Here is a 14,870-nt window from a genome sequence, read left to right as displayed (position 1 = left end):
GGAGTAGGGAGAGGTCAAGGCCGGTCTGGAAGTTAAGAGAAGAATGCAGCATGATGTAGGAAAACACAAGAGCAGTCATAATAATAATAGCTAATGCTTATTAACCCAGCACTACGCCGAGCCCTGTGCCCAGTGGTTTACATGCACCATCCTACTGAATTCTCATAAGCCTATGAGGTAGATGCCATCATTATCCCCATTTTACAGATCTGGAAGCTAAGGCTTCAAGCAATTAAGCAACTTGACTTTGGTCACATAGTAAGTGGCAGACGAAGCCAGGAATTGAGCCCTGACTGCCTGAAAAGGAATCAGATGGCTTTTTACCCCTTGGCTACCCTGCCTCTGGGTAAACCGGTATCAGACATAAATTTCAAACCACAGGTTCTATTACAGCATTCATCTTACTCCTTCCGCGGCCCCACAGCCCCGACTTGGCACCTTTAGTCTACCTGGTCAGTGGTTCTCAAAGTGTGGTCTCCAGCAGCAACAGCATTGTTAGAAATGCAAACTCTCAGGCCCCACCCCACTCCACCCTTCAGACCCACCGAATCAGAACTCCTGGGCCTGGGGCCTGGAAATCTGGGTTTCAGCCAGCCCTGCAGGAGACTCTGATGCAGGCTCAAGTTTGAGAGCCACTGCATGGGTAAATGTCTCACCCCTACGCATGCCCTTCTCTCTCTCTCCCCTTGCAGCCCTCATTCATTCTCTGCCCCAAACCTGGAACACCCGCTGCCCTTCATCTTCAGCTGCCTCATCACTCACCCACCTTTCTGGATCCAGCTCAAAGCCAATCTCTTACAAGAAGCGTTCCCTGATCAATAATGATTATGCCTCATGTTTATATAGCATTTCTATCTTTCAAAGACCTTTCCCATGCGTTGTCTCACTTCATCTTCTCAACGACCCTGCCAGGAAGCAGGGGGAATATGATCCCCATTTAACACGTGAGGAGATGCAGCCAAAGGGGGTGAGGAACCTGCCCAAGGACATGGAGCCAGTTAGGAGCAGAGCCTGGAACAGGACCCAGGATAATATCCCTAGACGAGTGCTTCTGAAAGTGTGGTTCCCGGACCAACAGCATCAACCTCACCTGGGAACTTGTTAGAAATGCACATTCTCGGGGCCCACTGCAGACCTTCTGAATCAGAAACTCTGGCGATGGGACACAGCATCCATGTTTTAACAAGCCCTCCGGGTGATTCTGATGTACGCTAAAGGGTGAGACCCACTGCCCTGGACCCACAAGCTGCAGAAACATCTTCCTTCCCCTGGAGTCATCCCACCCTCCCAGAATTAATTGCAGTCAAGTTCGCATGTGAATCTCTGCACTCTTCCACAGCTCTAACACATCTGTGTTGGTCAGTTTCATCACCCCAATACACTGAAGTAAGAAATTAGGTATAACTGAATTTTATAAATATCCTAATTTCCAGCAGAGTTCGTTTCAGTTCATTTGGGCTTAATTGCCATTTGTTGATAAGATTGCCAACAGCTGGCAGGGTCGGGAACAGTCATGGCGATGGCGCACTGTCCCCTGTGGCCCCATGCATTCACTCTTCATCTAATCATTCCACACACATGTACTGGGCTCCCGTGATGGGCAAGAAGCTTTCAAAGTTCTCGCCTAATCATGAAGCCGTGTTGTAAAGCAGTGTGTCTCAGCCTTCAGTTTTGCAAAGGGATCACATGGGGACCTTGTGAAAATGCAGATTCCGATTCAGCAGGTCTGGGGTGGGGCCTGAGCCTCATGTTTCCAACATGCTCCCAGATGACACCAATGCTGCTGGCCCAGGGACCACTTTGAGTAACAGGATTTATAAACCAGGGATTCCCAGGAAGCAGGTTAGAAACTCAGATAAGTAAAAAAGAAGGGGCATAGAAGTCTTAGGGAACAGCTTTGCCCCCTTCCTCAGCTCTGTCCCCTAACACGCCCTGCCTTGCATTTTACATTCCAGCAACACCGAATGGACTGCTTGTGGTTTCCCCGCATACATCATTCCCTGTCTCATCTCTGCCTGGAAGGTTCTTTCCCCTCCACTTCACCTGGCTGAGACTCCTCTTAGAAAACCTTTTCTGAACTTCCCATGGCTAGGTGCCCTTCCTCTGGGTTAGGAGCCCCCCTTGTTGCACCCAGGAAATCCTGGACATTCTCTCTGAATCATGCATATAGTTGTATGATTGTGGACGTGTCCACATCCTCCAGGAGACCCTGAGCTCCTTCACTGGCCTTGCCCACCAGTCAGACAGACCCAGCGGCTCTTAATCAGCTTCCCCAAAGAAAATGATCCCTAAGAAGGTACAAAGTCAGTGATCAGTTAGATGAGATGGGGGTTCCGCTCATGGGCCACTGGGTAGGAAATGTAAGGAGGTAAAGAGCGGGTGGCAGAGCACATTCGTGGCCTGGAACTCTGCTGCTTCTCTTGGGTTGCTTTGTGTTTATGGCTTGCTTTTAAACTTGTCTATAAGCAACCTAGGAATCAAGATTTTGTCCTAAGTACATTTATAGCAGAGCACCTTGCATGTAGTTGGAGCTCAAGAAATATCTACTGTCTGATTAATTGGAGGGAAATGATGAACAGGGTGAGAGGAAAGCTAGAAAACTGATGTGGAAATTGTGTGGATCTCTTGGGGGAAAGGAGGCATCCATTGAAGAAATAACACCATTATAATAACAGACAGAAAAGAATCTTTCATCAGCAACGTTTTGGACTAGAGAAGAGAATGACTACAGCAGCAAGGAGCTGGCGCCCTGGGCTTCTCCTGGATGCAAAGGAAAAAAAATATTTGAGACAGTGTTATAAAGGCAGAAGCAATATATTTCTTTCTGGTAATATGGGGAAAACAAGCAGATGGAAGAGGGAAGGAGGACCCGTGCATATCTGAGTCTCTTGTGCTACCAAAATAGAGGAATGAAGAAGTACAGGGTGGGAAGGGCGGAGGGAGATGGCTCAGGAATTTGCTTGTCATCTTGGCTGGAGTGAGCTTGAATGGGAAAGAGAGAGAGACTGAGAATAATGAGAACTGGTAGATCAATCAATCAGCAAATATTTATTGAGCAGCTACCCTGGCTGGCAGCTGGAGAGAGCTCAGCTGGAGGGAGGCACATTAGAAAATTGTCTATAAAAAGGTGGTTGTGGGGGAGAGGGAAGGATGTGTTCTTCTGGAACAGGATAGAAGGAGATGCAGGGCTGCTTTGCTGTAGGACTCCGGGGGGCGTCATGCACTTAGTAGCTTCTGTGAAAAACACCTCTGGAGTTGTGCCCTGGGCAGCCTGCAAGGCCATGCACAGCAGACCGCGGAGAAGAACCTCACCCCATGAAAGAGCTACCGTCCTGCAGGAAGAGGGGGAGAGCCGCTTTCTGGGGAAAAGACCGTTATGAGCCCAGACGGGCCCGCTCACTCACCCTGCTTCCCTTCCTCCTCAGGGCTCCGGACGCTACTCTATCTACATCGCCAATTATGCCTACGGTAACGTGGGCCCTGATGCCCTCATTGAAATGGACCCTGAGGCCAGTGACCTCTCCCGTGGCATTCTGGCACTCAGAGATGTGGCTGCTGAGGCTGGGGTCAGCAAATATACAGGTATGCAGAGTGACACGAGAGGCTGTGAGCTGGAGGGGCTGGGGGCTGGGGTCCGAGCCCTGCCAGGCCAAGTCTAATTCATCCGAGATCACCAGGAGAGAGTGGGTTTGTGTCCCTGGGGAGGGGAGGATGAAGGCTGTATTCCATCCCACCACCCACAGAAGGCTCCTCCAGTGCTGCCTCTCCAAGGCTGACAAACTACCTGGCAGGTGTGGGCTTTGGGGGGGCCCAGTGGGGGACCTCAGACCTAGTTTGAGAACACCACAACATTGTCCTCTCCCTGGAACCATTCCCTGCCCGGTTCCCTGATATAACCCGAATGATGGGCGAACAGGTTCTGTAGCAGAAAACTGAAAAATCGCAAAGGCCAAGATTTAAAGCATTCTTTATTGCCAAACAGCAGATGCAATTATTTACTTACACGTAAGCGGCCAGGAATTGAGTGCTAAATCCCTGAGCTTCAGCTGGGTCCCGTCTCGGATAACTGAGCTCAAAGAATTGTGTTCTTGTTCCAAAACCTCTCCAGCACTTTCTTTGAAGGCACACTCCCCCCGCTTCTTTCTGGATGGGGGACCTATTGTCAGAGTCTCTGACAGGGAGATCTTTCTAGGGAGAGCTGTTTTTCTAATTCCAGCCTGGCTGCTGACTAAAGTCTGATCATCTGCCAGTAGACTGCTGATGGTAGAGCAATCCAGTTCCTGTTTTGGGTGCCAAGAATCAGAAGCCAGAGCTGTGCACAACTTCTCATGTGAACTTCGGCCTCACTCACACCCAACCCGCGCTTTGGATGTAGAAATTCTCCCGTTGGTTGACCTTCCCCATGTATCCGTCCCAACTTGCCCTACAGACTTCCAAAGTGGCAGCCTGCCTGAATCCGAATCCTGGGGCTGGGTGGCGGGACTTGAGGGGTCACTTGTGCAGTCCCCCTGCTTCTAGACACCTGGGTGGTGCCATAATCTCAAAGTCCTGCCCAGAGAGGGTTGTCAGTCCTCCCCTGAGTTTATGATGCCTTGCTCTAGCCAGCTCTCCACCTCGGTGAAAGGGGGAGATTAATGTTGACCTGTCTGACAAAGTTTGTGGGAACAAATGACTAGACAATAAAATAGTTTGCACAGCTCAAGCCCCATCAGAGTGCTCGAGAGCTCCACACGTGAATGTGCAGCGGGAAGGCTGCGTGTCAGTAATAAACCACGTTATCCTGGGAAAAGGAAGAAACACGCAGGAGCTCCAGCTAGATTTGTACAGTCAATTTTTCTGAATAGTTCCCAGTTCTGTGCACTGGGCTGGCTTGGCAATTAAGTGCCTTGATCTGCAGGAGAAGGAGGGTGGAGAGCTGAAGCTCTTGAAAATGATGAGATGGAAGGGAGACGAGGTCTGGGAGAGAGGGTTATACACAGAATAAAAGAATTCAGAAGGTTGCGGCTGGGTTTGAGCATGAAGGGGACATTGTTCACGCTGGCTGGGCTGGCAGAGGGGCTGGCAGGAACCGAGGAGGGGGAAGGAGGGGACCAAGAGGAGACAGCTGAGGAGCACCGATGGGGATGGGAGCACCAGCCAACTGTGCTGGGCTGCGATGGAAGGACAGAGCAGCTCAAGGAAGGGACAGCAGCTTCTGTGGAGTGTGCAGGCAGGCCGGGGCAGCTGGCGTGCCCAGAGGACACGTTAGAGCAGCTTTGCAGACTTGCAGAGCCATTTGGCTGACAAGAACCTATTTGGCCCACCAAGTTACTATTCTGTCTGCCCACCTTCCTCAGCACACCCTTCCCCTGCCTGCCAAGCCCCCCAACTCTACCCTGCAGCCCCCGTTGTCACTCCATTAGCAACACATGGACATCTGGCTGGAAAACTAGCCCAGAGAGCCCCCCTGAGCTCCAGGAATGGGCCCCAAATGTAAGAGCCACCACACAGAGCCCAGCCTGATTGCTGAGGCTCTGGCACGTGGCCAGTGCTCAGCTCCAGGCCAGTGCCAGGGGGCCTGGGAAGCTGTGGGGGGTGGAGCAGGCAGTGAGGAGCAGGGCCCTGAGCAGGCTGGGAGGGAAGAAGCCACGGCCAGATGTGCAATCAGGGAGCTGCAGGTCCGGAGCCAAGCCACACAACACCCATCTGCTGGACAGACCTCGGAGGACCTCGCATGTTACAAAAGAACAAACCCGACGTCCGGAGATGAGAAGGGACTTGCCCAAGGTCGCACAGGAGGTTTGTAGAGAAACTAGCACGGAAAGCCCTGTTCCTGATGCCTGAACTGCCACAACCAGCTGACCTTTCTGATGACCTCCAGCTTGAGAATCCTGCTCCAGCCTGCAAGACTGGAGGGGCTGGTGAAGGAGGAAGGCCTGCACCCACCGGGAACACAGCCCCCCCGGGAACTGGCACTCAGGACTTGCATTGCGGTCCCGGTGTTTGAGGCTGAGGCCGCTGCCTGGCCTGGGGTGCTCAGGGCAGCAGGGGGAGGCCCGGCAACCCTGTGGGCAGACCAGGCAATGGCGCTGCCGGCACCGGGGCTGTCCAGCTCTGTGGGAGGGGGAGGGGAGGCCTCCTCGCCAGGCTATGGATTCCTCTGGCAGCCGCTGCTCCACTGGGTCACAGTGCCATCTAGTGGCCAGCGTGCCCTCTCTGGGGTACTCAAGGGCCCCTGGAGGGTGGTGATGCGAGAGCCGCTGGTGCTGAGTTGAGCAGAGGGAAGGCCATTCCCCGTGGTTCCTGGTTCCATGAGAATCCCAAGCCCTGATGTCCCCCACTGCCCGCAGCCTCTTGGAGCCTGGACGCGCCGGGAACTGCCCTGCATGGGACTCCTGAGAACTAGTTCTCCCCATGGTAGAGGACCTGGCAGGGAACCCAAGGAGGGGGAAGGTGGGGACCAAGAGCTCTGCACTGCCTCTGCCACCCAGTGACCTTGGGCCTGTCTCTCAGCCTCTCTGAGCACCTTGAACTAGCGGTCTAGCAGAGCAGCTAAGAGGACAGGGTCTGGAGCCAGAGTGCAGGCTGCAGATCCTGCCTCCACCACGTCCTCCAGTCCAGGCAGCAGTGGACAGTTTATTACCCTCTCTGGGCCTCAGTTTTCTCATCTGCAAAATGGGGGTGTTGTGAGAATAAAAGGAGGTAAATATAGGACATGCCTGGCATGGGGCGTGGCACAGGGGTCATGCCCACTGAGTGCAGCAAATATCAACACCCTCCTCCTCTGAGGTCCTGACACAGTGATGCCAGGGCCCTCTGCTGGGTATCTCCTGGGTGTAGGGAGCGCCATGCTAGGCACAGGGGAGCACAAAGCAAACAGGCCCAGCCCTGCCCTGGAGGCATTTTCTGTGTATCCCCCCGTGTGTCCTCCAGCCCGGGGCACAAGCGTGGGCATCTTCACCCCCTCTCCACTGGAACCATCCCTCTTCCCTTCTTCCCTCTTGACCCTGCCTCCGCAGGCCTCTACCCCATCCCCAGGATCCCTGCCTTTTGGCCTCATCCTTTTAGGGAGCATCTGTCTGGGTTGCAAGGTAGTGATTAAAGAAGCCTTAAGAGAAATTTGGAAAGAAAATGAAGGTGGATTTATGATGTTGGGTGGGGAGTTTTGCTGTTGGCTGGGAGCAGTGCAGAACAAAGCAGAGGGCAGATCTGATTTATAGGAAGTCATTACTGGAGGAGACGGAGATCCTGAAGCCCAGCTGAGGCCTCCTGGCAGATCTCACCAGCTCGCCCCAGAGAGGTGACCAGGGGTGGCATAGTGGGGGCCACAGAGCCTCCCAGGTTCCCAGGCGGGCACCAGCCTTGCAGTGGGAGGGCAGGCGGAGCTGACAGGCGGGGACAGGCAGGGCTAGAGTGACAGCCTCCTCGGCCAGGGCCCAGGACCCCCAGGGAGTACAGCCACGGCCTGCCAGGGGTACCCAAAGCCCCAGCATGCACAGGATGTCAGATGTGTTAGATGATTGACAGAAAGGGACATCATTTTTCTTTTAAAACAAGCACAGCTATGTTATACAATACAAATGCAATCTTGGTACGCATTTTCTTCAGCTAAAACGATTTTAAAGCAGTGTCCAGCCTGTGGCTGGTCACTCTGGGCCTTTCCAAGAGTACAGATCCCTCCTCCGCTGAGCGGGGCCTTTAGTAGAGACATATGAGAGCGCGCTGTGGAGACAGCACAGCTCTGGGGTCACTCAGACGTGGGTCTGAACTGTGATCCACTGCCTACCTGCTGTGATTGCGGCTCCCTGAGCCTCATTTCCTCACCTAGAAGATGGGGAGGTGAGACGAACCGCGGAGAGACCTTGTCCACAGGACTGAACAACAGGTGGCCAGAGGAGCTATCTCTGCCACTCCTTTACCTGCCCTCTCTCCTGAAACAGCTTCTTCCAGCGCCCTCACCATCTGGAGGGGCGCACAGAGAGGAGCGGCCTCCCTCCTGTGCCCACCAGGTGCCCGAGGTTTGGAAATCCCACCAGCAGGCGTATGATGGAGGCTGTCCTCCTGGCCACCTCCCCCTCAATGTCCTGCAGGGACAGGCAGGAAGGATTGGCGAAGGAATGTCCTTGTCTAATACCCTCCATACCCGTGCCCAGCATCTGGACGGCTCACAGAGGGCTCACGGACGGCAACACCAGCCCCAGCACAGTATTATTGTTAGAATTTTCGGGAAGTTTGGGATAAGAGACACTGTTAACATCCTACCCTTCTCACACCCCCTTCTCCAACACACGCACTGCCCATTCCTCCACCCCTACACTTTCTAGTGGTTTTGCTTCTCTTTTACAATATCTTGGATGTTCCTGGCAGCCTGCAGGCCTTGGCGTCCACCAGAATCATATTTCTATCAATTAATCAGCAGAATAATCCCCTGGGTCCAAGTTTCTTGGCCAATGGGCCTCGCCTCAGAGCCTCCACGGTGTGGACTCTAGATGGTCCTGGGAATCCACTCCCAACCACGCTTATCCTGTGGTCCAGCCTGGAGGATGCACTGAGAAGTAGAGTGGAAGGAGCCTTGGAGATCTCATTCTCCCACCCATTTTACAGGGAGGGAGAGCAGGGCCTGGAGAGCACACTTCCCAAGTTCTTGCAGCCGGAGAGGGCACAGAGGCGGGGCAAGAACCTAGAGGCTTTTCCTTAGCGTGGCCAGTCCCTCTTTCTCTTCGTCCCTGGGTCCTCCGGCCCACTGTTTGTGGTGGTTCAGCAGCACGTGCCCCTCCATTCCCCACAGCCTCTCTTTCTCATCCTCACCCCCACACACACACCTCCAAGGGCTGGCCCAGATGCAATCCGAGAGATGGATCGCCTGCACCCAAATTGGACTGGAGTCTGCATCGCACAAGTGTGGGGGTTCAGAGGTTTAGGGGTACAGTTCTTAAGGGTAAGTGAGGCTGCCCCCTGGGGCTCAGACCCAATGAGCAGATCATCAGAGGGTGTGCCAGAATGTGGCAGGAGGAATAGGGGGTTGTGGGGGAACACGTTTCCCCTGTAACTCCACTGCTCCCACCCAGCCTGGTGGGCAGAGCCAGAAGACTTCAGGAAGGGAGGGCAGGGAGCAGCATTCACACCCAACAGCAGAACAAGGAGGCCTTTGAATCTTGAAAGTGCTAGGAAAATAAAGGGATATTATTCACCCAGCAGGTGGGAAATAGTCCCAGCTAATGACTATGTGGCACCTGACATTTTCCAAGGTACCTTCCAAAAAACACTCACTTAATATTTATGACAGCCCTGAGAAGGAGCTATTATTATTATCAGTCTCACATTACAGGTGGGAAAACAGACACCCAGAAAGGTTCAGTGACATGCCCAAGGACACACAGCTTGAACTTTCTGATCCCCAGTCTTTCCCACTACCAAGGCTGCCTCTCCAGCCCCAACTGGGGAACTGCTTGTCCCCAGGAGGATGTGCTGGCCTCAAGGATACAAGAATTAATTGATGTAAAATGGCGTTTAACTCCCTATGGGACATCATTCCCCCAAGGCTAAATGAAGATGTTCCTAACTGCCCCCTCGGTAGCCCCATAAGGGATGTGCTACCACTTAGGAGGGGAAGACAGGGTGGGTGTGATGGAGAAGGGAGAAGAGCTGGGGGAGGAGGGGAAAGGTCTGGGTAGAAGATACTTGCTGAATAGGAGGCCTCGATCGTGAACCGGGCAGGTAGTGGGAGCGTCAGGCTACACCTAGGATGGATGGATTTTATTGGTTTAAAGAGGACTTACATGATTGACCTGAGAGCAGGTTCCCCCGCAGCATCAGCGAGGGGTACAGACACCTGGCTGTCCCGCCTCAGACCCCAGTTTGGCCCTCCATCCTGAGGCTGCCGGGGCCAGTGCCCAAGAGGCTGGCTCCCTGACTGTCGACTCACCTGCTCTCCAACTGTGCAGCAAACTTGCCAAGAAAGAGTTGTGGGTAACATCTCTGTTATGGTCTGGTTGCCATGGCAATAAATTGTCACTAATTAGTAGTGTGGTTACCATGGCAATTTTCTAGTAATTACAGGTTACAAATGGTGCAAGGCTTCAACCCAACCCAATTAGTTAATTAGAAAGATTTAGAAATTTGTCCAAGAGGGAAATAACCTGCTTTGTAGAAAATGAAGAGAATGTGTCACAGCTTGGGAGCCAGAGGCAGAGAGGAAATGGGAGGACGCCGGAGTCGGAAGGAAGGATGGAGTTGCATGGCGGCAAATCCCAGAGCCCCGCCTGGAATTTCTAGGGGCCCGGATGAGGCCGAGAGTTTCTCCCAGCAGCCTGCTCCTGGCCTGGAGTCTGGCAGGACCAGGGCAGGGCAGCTGCCAGCAGCCACTCGACGGCAGCTCTTTGAATGGGCAGAAGTGGCGCCCAGGTTGTAGCTCAGAATCCCTCCCTGCTGGCTTCAGGGAAGGCACCTGAAAGCGTCCTAATGAAAAGCACATGCCACATCTTGGATGACGCTCCCCGGAAGCTTTGTGGATTTAGTGACTCTGTTTTCGTGAGGTTTGGGCTCTCCTTGAAAGCTAATTAGATTACCTGGGAGGACTCGGGAGGCACAGGGCCCAGAATGTGTTAACGAGGAGCCCAACCATGAGAGCAACTCAAGTGGCAGTGCCATTTGCCCCACCCTGTCCCCGGGCCCCAAACGCCAGCCCTGGTGGGCAGGCTCCATTTGCACAGGTGAGAATGGCCCCATGATTTCCTCCAGGGGCATCTCTCAGAGGACAGTAGGATCATGGGGACCAAGAGAACCTCCATCCCAAATTAGTACAGTCACTTTGTGGAAATCTCTCCCTCATCTAGAAGCAGACAGGCAGGGGGACCTGGCCCAACAACTCTCATGTCTGCCTGAGCTCTCATTTATTTTTAAAAAACCAAGTTCTTCTGAGTGCTCTGATAACTATTCTTATCATACTGAACAGCCCTTTAAGCAGCACTTTTCAAACTTTACTGTCCACGTAAACCACCCAGGGGACCTGTTAGAATGCAGGTCCTGATTGGGTTGGGGCCTGAGATTCTGCGTTTCTAACAAGCTCCCAGGTGATGCGCCCGCCTCGGGTCCACGGACTTGACTCTGAGTAGCGAGGCTGTAGGATTCACAAAGACCTTCACATGTCTCACCTCACTTGATCCTCTCAAAAACCCTGAAATAGAAAAGGCAGGTCACGCTAGCCCCATTTTACAGATGAAGAAACTGAGGCTACACAAGTAAGATAAATTGCCCAAAGTCACACAGTCTTATAAAAAGCCAGGCAGGGACTAGAATCCATGTCCTCATCCTGGTCAGGCTGTGTTCTGCAGAGTATTTCCAATGTTTGGGAGTGTGGCTTCGGGGGCTTCATTTAAAACCTACTGGTTGGGGGTGGTTTGTTCAAGACATCTAAAGATTGGACTTCTTGACGTGGTAGCTCAAATTTGATGTTGGAGACTTCAAACCTAATGTAGAGCTGGCTTGATTTCTTTCTGTCTTCAAAAATATACACTTTATTGGATTTTTTCCTTTCAAACTACAGAACCAATTCTTGTTGCAACAAGCCAAACAATACAAAGACATTCAAGAAAAAGGCCAACTACCATCTCTCTTTCCTTCCCCATTTCCTACCCTATAAAGGTAACCACTGTGAGCAGCTCGAGGTGTGGCCTGTCCCACTTTTCCCCAAACTCAGGAACAAGCTTGCACAAACAAGTCCAGAAATATCATGTATTTTCCTATTTTTTTAATAAAAGTTAGATCACACAATACTATTACTTGGCAAATTGCTTTTTCATTTAACAATATGTCGTGGGCACTCCTCCAAGTCAATACATATGGATCTACCAGTCTTTTTAGTCACTGCAGAATGGTCCGTCGTATGGATGCACCGTAATCCATCAACCAGTCGCTGTTGATGGACATGCAGATTGCTTCCAATTGTTTACTACGTCAGACAAAGCCAAGTAAGCATCCTTGTACCTGTAGCTGGAACCTACTCCTATAGGATCTTAGAACAGGAACACACTCCATGTCTTGACCAGCATATGTGTGACCCAGGGTGGGGCTGGGGGTTGTCAGGGAAATCTGTGACTTGATCCAGATGTTGTAGGTAGAGCTGGGGTTAGGATTATTGTAATTCAGCCACCAAGGGGAAGAGAAGGATCTGTGTGGTGGCCTCTGTGTTCCTTAGGTCATGGAATCATTCCTTTGGCACAAAGTGACTCGATCTTGCTCCTCACTTGCCTCATCATCAGTATGGTCACCCTCCACACAGGTTGATGGGGCTGTGAGCCCAAATCTGGGCTCAGGGGTATATTCAGAAGGTCGGAATTCCCCCACCCTGGCTCTTCTGAGGCATCACCATAGCAGCTTCACAGAGGCAGCCCCCATCCTCCACATGGGCCTGGGCTTTGCTTCTGCCACTTACTGTGGATCCATGTCCTCTCCTAGGGGGCCGGGGTGTCAGCGTGGGCCCCATCCTCAGCAGCAGCGCCTCGGATATCTTCTGTGACAACGAGAATGGGCCCAACTTCCTCTTCCACAACCGGGGCGACGGCACCTTCGTGGATGCTGCTGCCAGCGTTGGTGAGTGCAGCCACTGCCCTGTGTCCCCCAGCCCCCCACACCCACAGAGGACTCTGGGCTGCCCTGCCCCCTCCCACATGACCCCACAGGCCTCAGGGAGAGCGGGACAAGTTATTCTCTGCACCACATAGGGAAACGTTGCTTGTCACCTCCAATTCCACATCCCCCATGGCTCAGGCCATGGGATGTTTGCTGCTGGGGGGGGGGGGCTTGAACTCCTGACCATTATCCATTTTCTAGCAACTGGAATTGGCCCACGTTCCTCTGAGTCCTGCTTGAGTCTCTCAGCATCAATTTCCCCTCCAAGCTGCCTCTCTCCACCCGCCCCCCATTTGTCTTAAACATTCAGTTCAATCCAATAACCATTTATTGAGCCCCTGCTAAGTGCCAGGCTGGTGCTAAGAGCTGGGGATGCTGACCTGGATGGGCTAAGACCACCATAACCACCCCCGCCCCATACATACACACAAGGCACTAACATTCTAGATGGGGAAACAGACAAATAAACAAATAGCTATAATAAGAAGCAGAATAAAATCCACGCAAAACAGTGCTGCAGGCTCCCAGCTGTGCTTCCCTTCCTCCCTCTGTGCTCATCCCTCATCTGCCTCAGGGCCTTTGCACCTGCTATTCTCTCTCCTTGAGGTGCCCTCTTCCCCTTCTCTATCTGCAGAATTTCTATTTATCCTTCAACACTCAGCACAGATGTTATCTGTGAAGCCTTTCTTGCCTCCCTCTATGGTGCCTGGCAGAGACTGGTGTCTGTCCCTCCTCTGTGTTCCCACTGTCCCTGCATGTACCTCTCACCCAGGCTTCTACATCATTATAGTAATCTGTCTATGTCAACAAGGACTGGGCACCGTTCTATTCATTCTTGACACAATGCTCAGCACGCGGTGGTCACCCAGTAAATTTTGCCGAATGACAGAATGGACACTTGATAAGTTTGTGGATGTAATCAGTCTGCCCTTCAGCCACTTCTCCCCACCCTGCCAATGAACAGAAGGTTTGGCAGCATAGGGACGAGCTCTGGCCTCCGGAAGAAGAGGGGAGCGGGGATCTAGACACATAGGTCAAAGGACCTGCAAGCTCCAGCTGGTGCTGACAGCTAGCGTCAAACCCCTGGGCATGTGCCAGTCCATTCTCTGTGACTTACGAGTGCCCGCTGCCCCCCCTCTGCTCGGGAGTTCCCATTCTGAACACCCCCCACACTTGTAGCCAGTGGGCTCCCCATCCTTGCCTTTCCCTCTTCTCTTCCCGGGCAAAGCTAAAGTTGGAGGCAGCTCCCCTTGCCTGTCTTCCCACCCAGCTCACCCCTCCTGGCGCTATAGACTCTGGCAGCAAACTTTCTTATTGCTGCAAAGTCATAAGATGAAGAGGAGGTGGTGGTGGAGAAAAGCTAGAGGATTTGATAAGGTGTTAAAGAGATGGAAGCAGAGGTGAGCGAACAAGTTGGAGTGGGAGAAGGTATCAGGCAGGAGGAGAGAGGAGAGGTGCTAGGCCCGTAATTGAAAGTCAGAATGATTGCAGGGGTTTAACAAGACGTGTCAAGAGGGCATTCATCACCCAAACAGATGTGAAATGCTGTGAAATGCAGCCTGGCACCGATTATTCCCGTGAAAGGGAACCAGCTCCTTGTCAAGGTGCCTCATAGATAGGAGAGAAATGGGCCAATGCAGACCACTGACATTAGGGCTGGGGATTTTTGCAGAGAATTAATGGGGTATTAATCCTAGGGGTTAGAGGCTGCCCCCATTCCTTTGCAAACCCTCTTTCTCAAGCCTGGGTCTCACTCCCTCTTCTCCCCCCACCCCACCCATCCTCCAGATCCCCCCCCCAAGAGGGTGCTCGGCCTCCAACGTTCTCAGGGGCCCCACCCCTGCCTTCTCCTGGCCCCCACCCTCAAGATCTCCGTGTTTGCAGCTAGAAGATGTCCCAGTGCCCTGGGGTCTGTGATCCCCACCCACCACTATATTGTCCTATTGCCTACCATCTCCAAGGGCCTGATGACCAATGGCAGTTTGTCCTCTGAAAGAGTCAGCACGGGTATTTAGAGCGGGCATCCACCACCTTTCTGCTCCACACTTGATCTGAGGGAACGTGTTTACCTTGGGTAGCCAGGAGGTCAGTCCGTCCTCTGAGCAAGCCACCCTCCGTCCTCCCCCAGGATCGGCTCAGTCCCACTGGCCACTGGCAGATGCAGGCACAGTGTAAGTAGGTGACGTTGGACACACAAGCTTCCCTTCCTAGATCTCACGAGGCACGCTGTGGGTTTCTCTGTCATGGTGCGGTATTTCCTC

The 14,870-nt window shown here is 52.8% G+C and overlaps 1 protein-coding gene across 1 annotated transcript in view; it reads left to right on the top strand.

Annotated features, from left to right (window-relative positions):
* The window catches only part of CRTAC1 (cartilage acidic protein 1), a 136,116-nt gene that overhangs the window by 96,768 nt on the left and 24,478 nt on the right, over positions 1–14,870 (top strand). The window contains exons 5-6 of the mRNA XM_058543701.1: positions 3,426–3,582; positions 12,436–12,570. Coding sequence (XP_058399684.1) covers positions 3,426–3,582; positions 12,436–12,570 — 292 coding nt within the window. The remainder of the gene's footprint in view (positions 1–3,425; positions 3,583–12,435; positions 12,571–14,870) is intronic.

The sequence above is a fragment of the Diceros bicornis genome, chromosome 6 (genome assembly GCF_020826845.1).
Source record: "Diceros bicornis minor isolate mBicDic1 chromosome 6, mDicBic1.mat.cur, whole genome shotgun sequence".
In the NCBI taxonomy this organism is placed as follows: Eukaryota; Metazoa; Chordata; class Mammalia; order Perissodactyla; family Rhinocerotidae; genus Diceros; species Diceros bicornis.
Note: the sequence above shows the minus strand (reverse complement) of the source record. Positions and strands in the feature narration are given on the sequence as shown.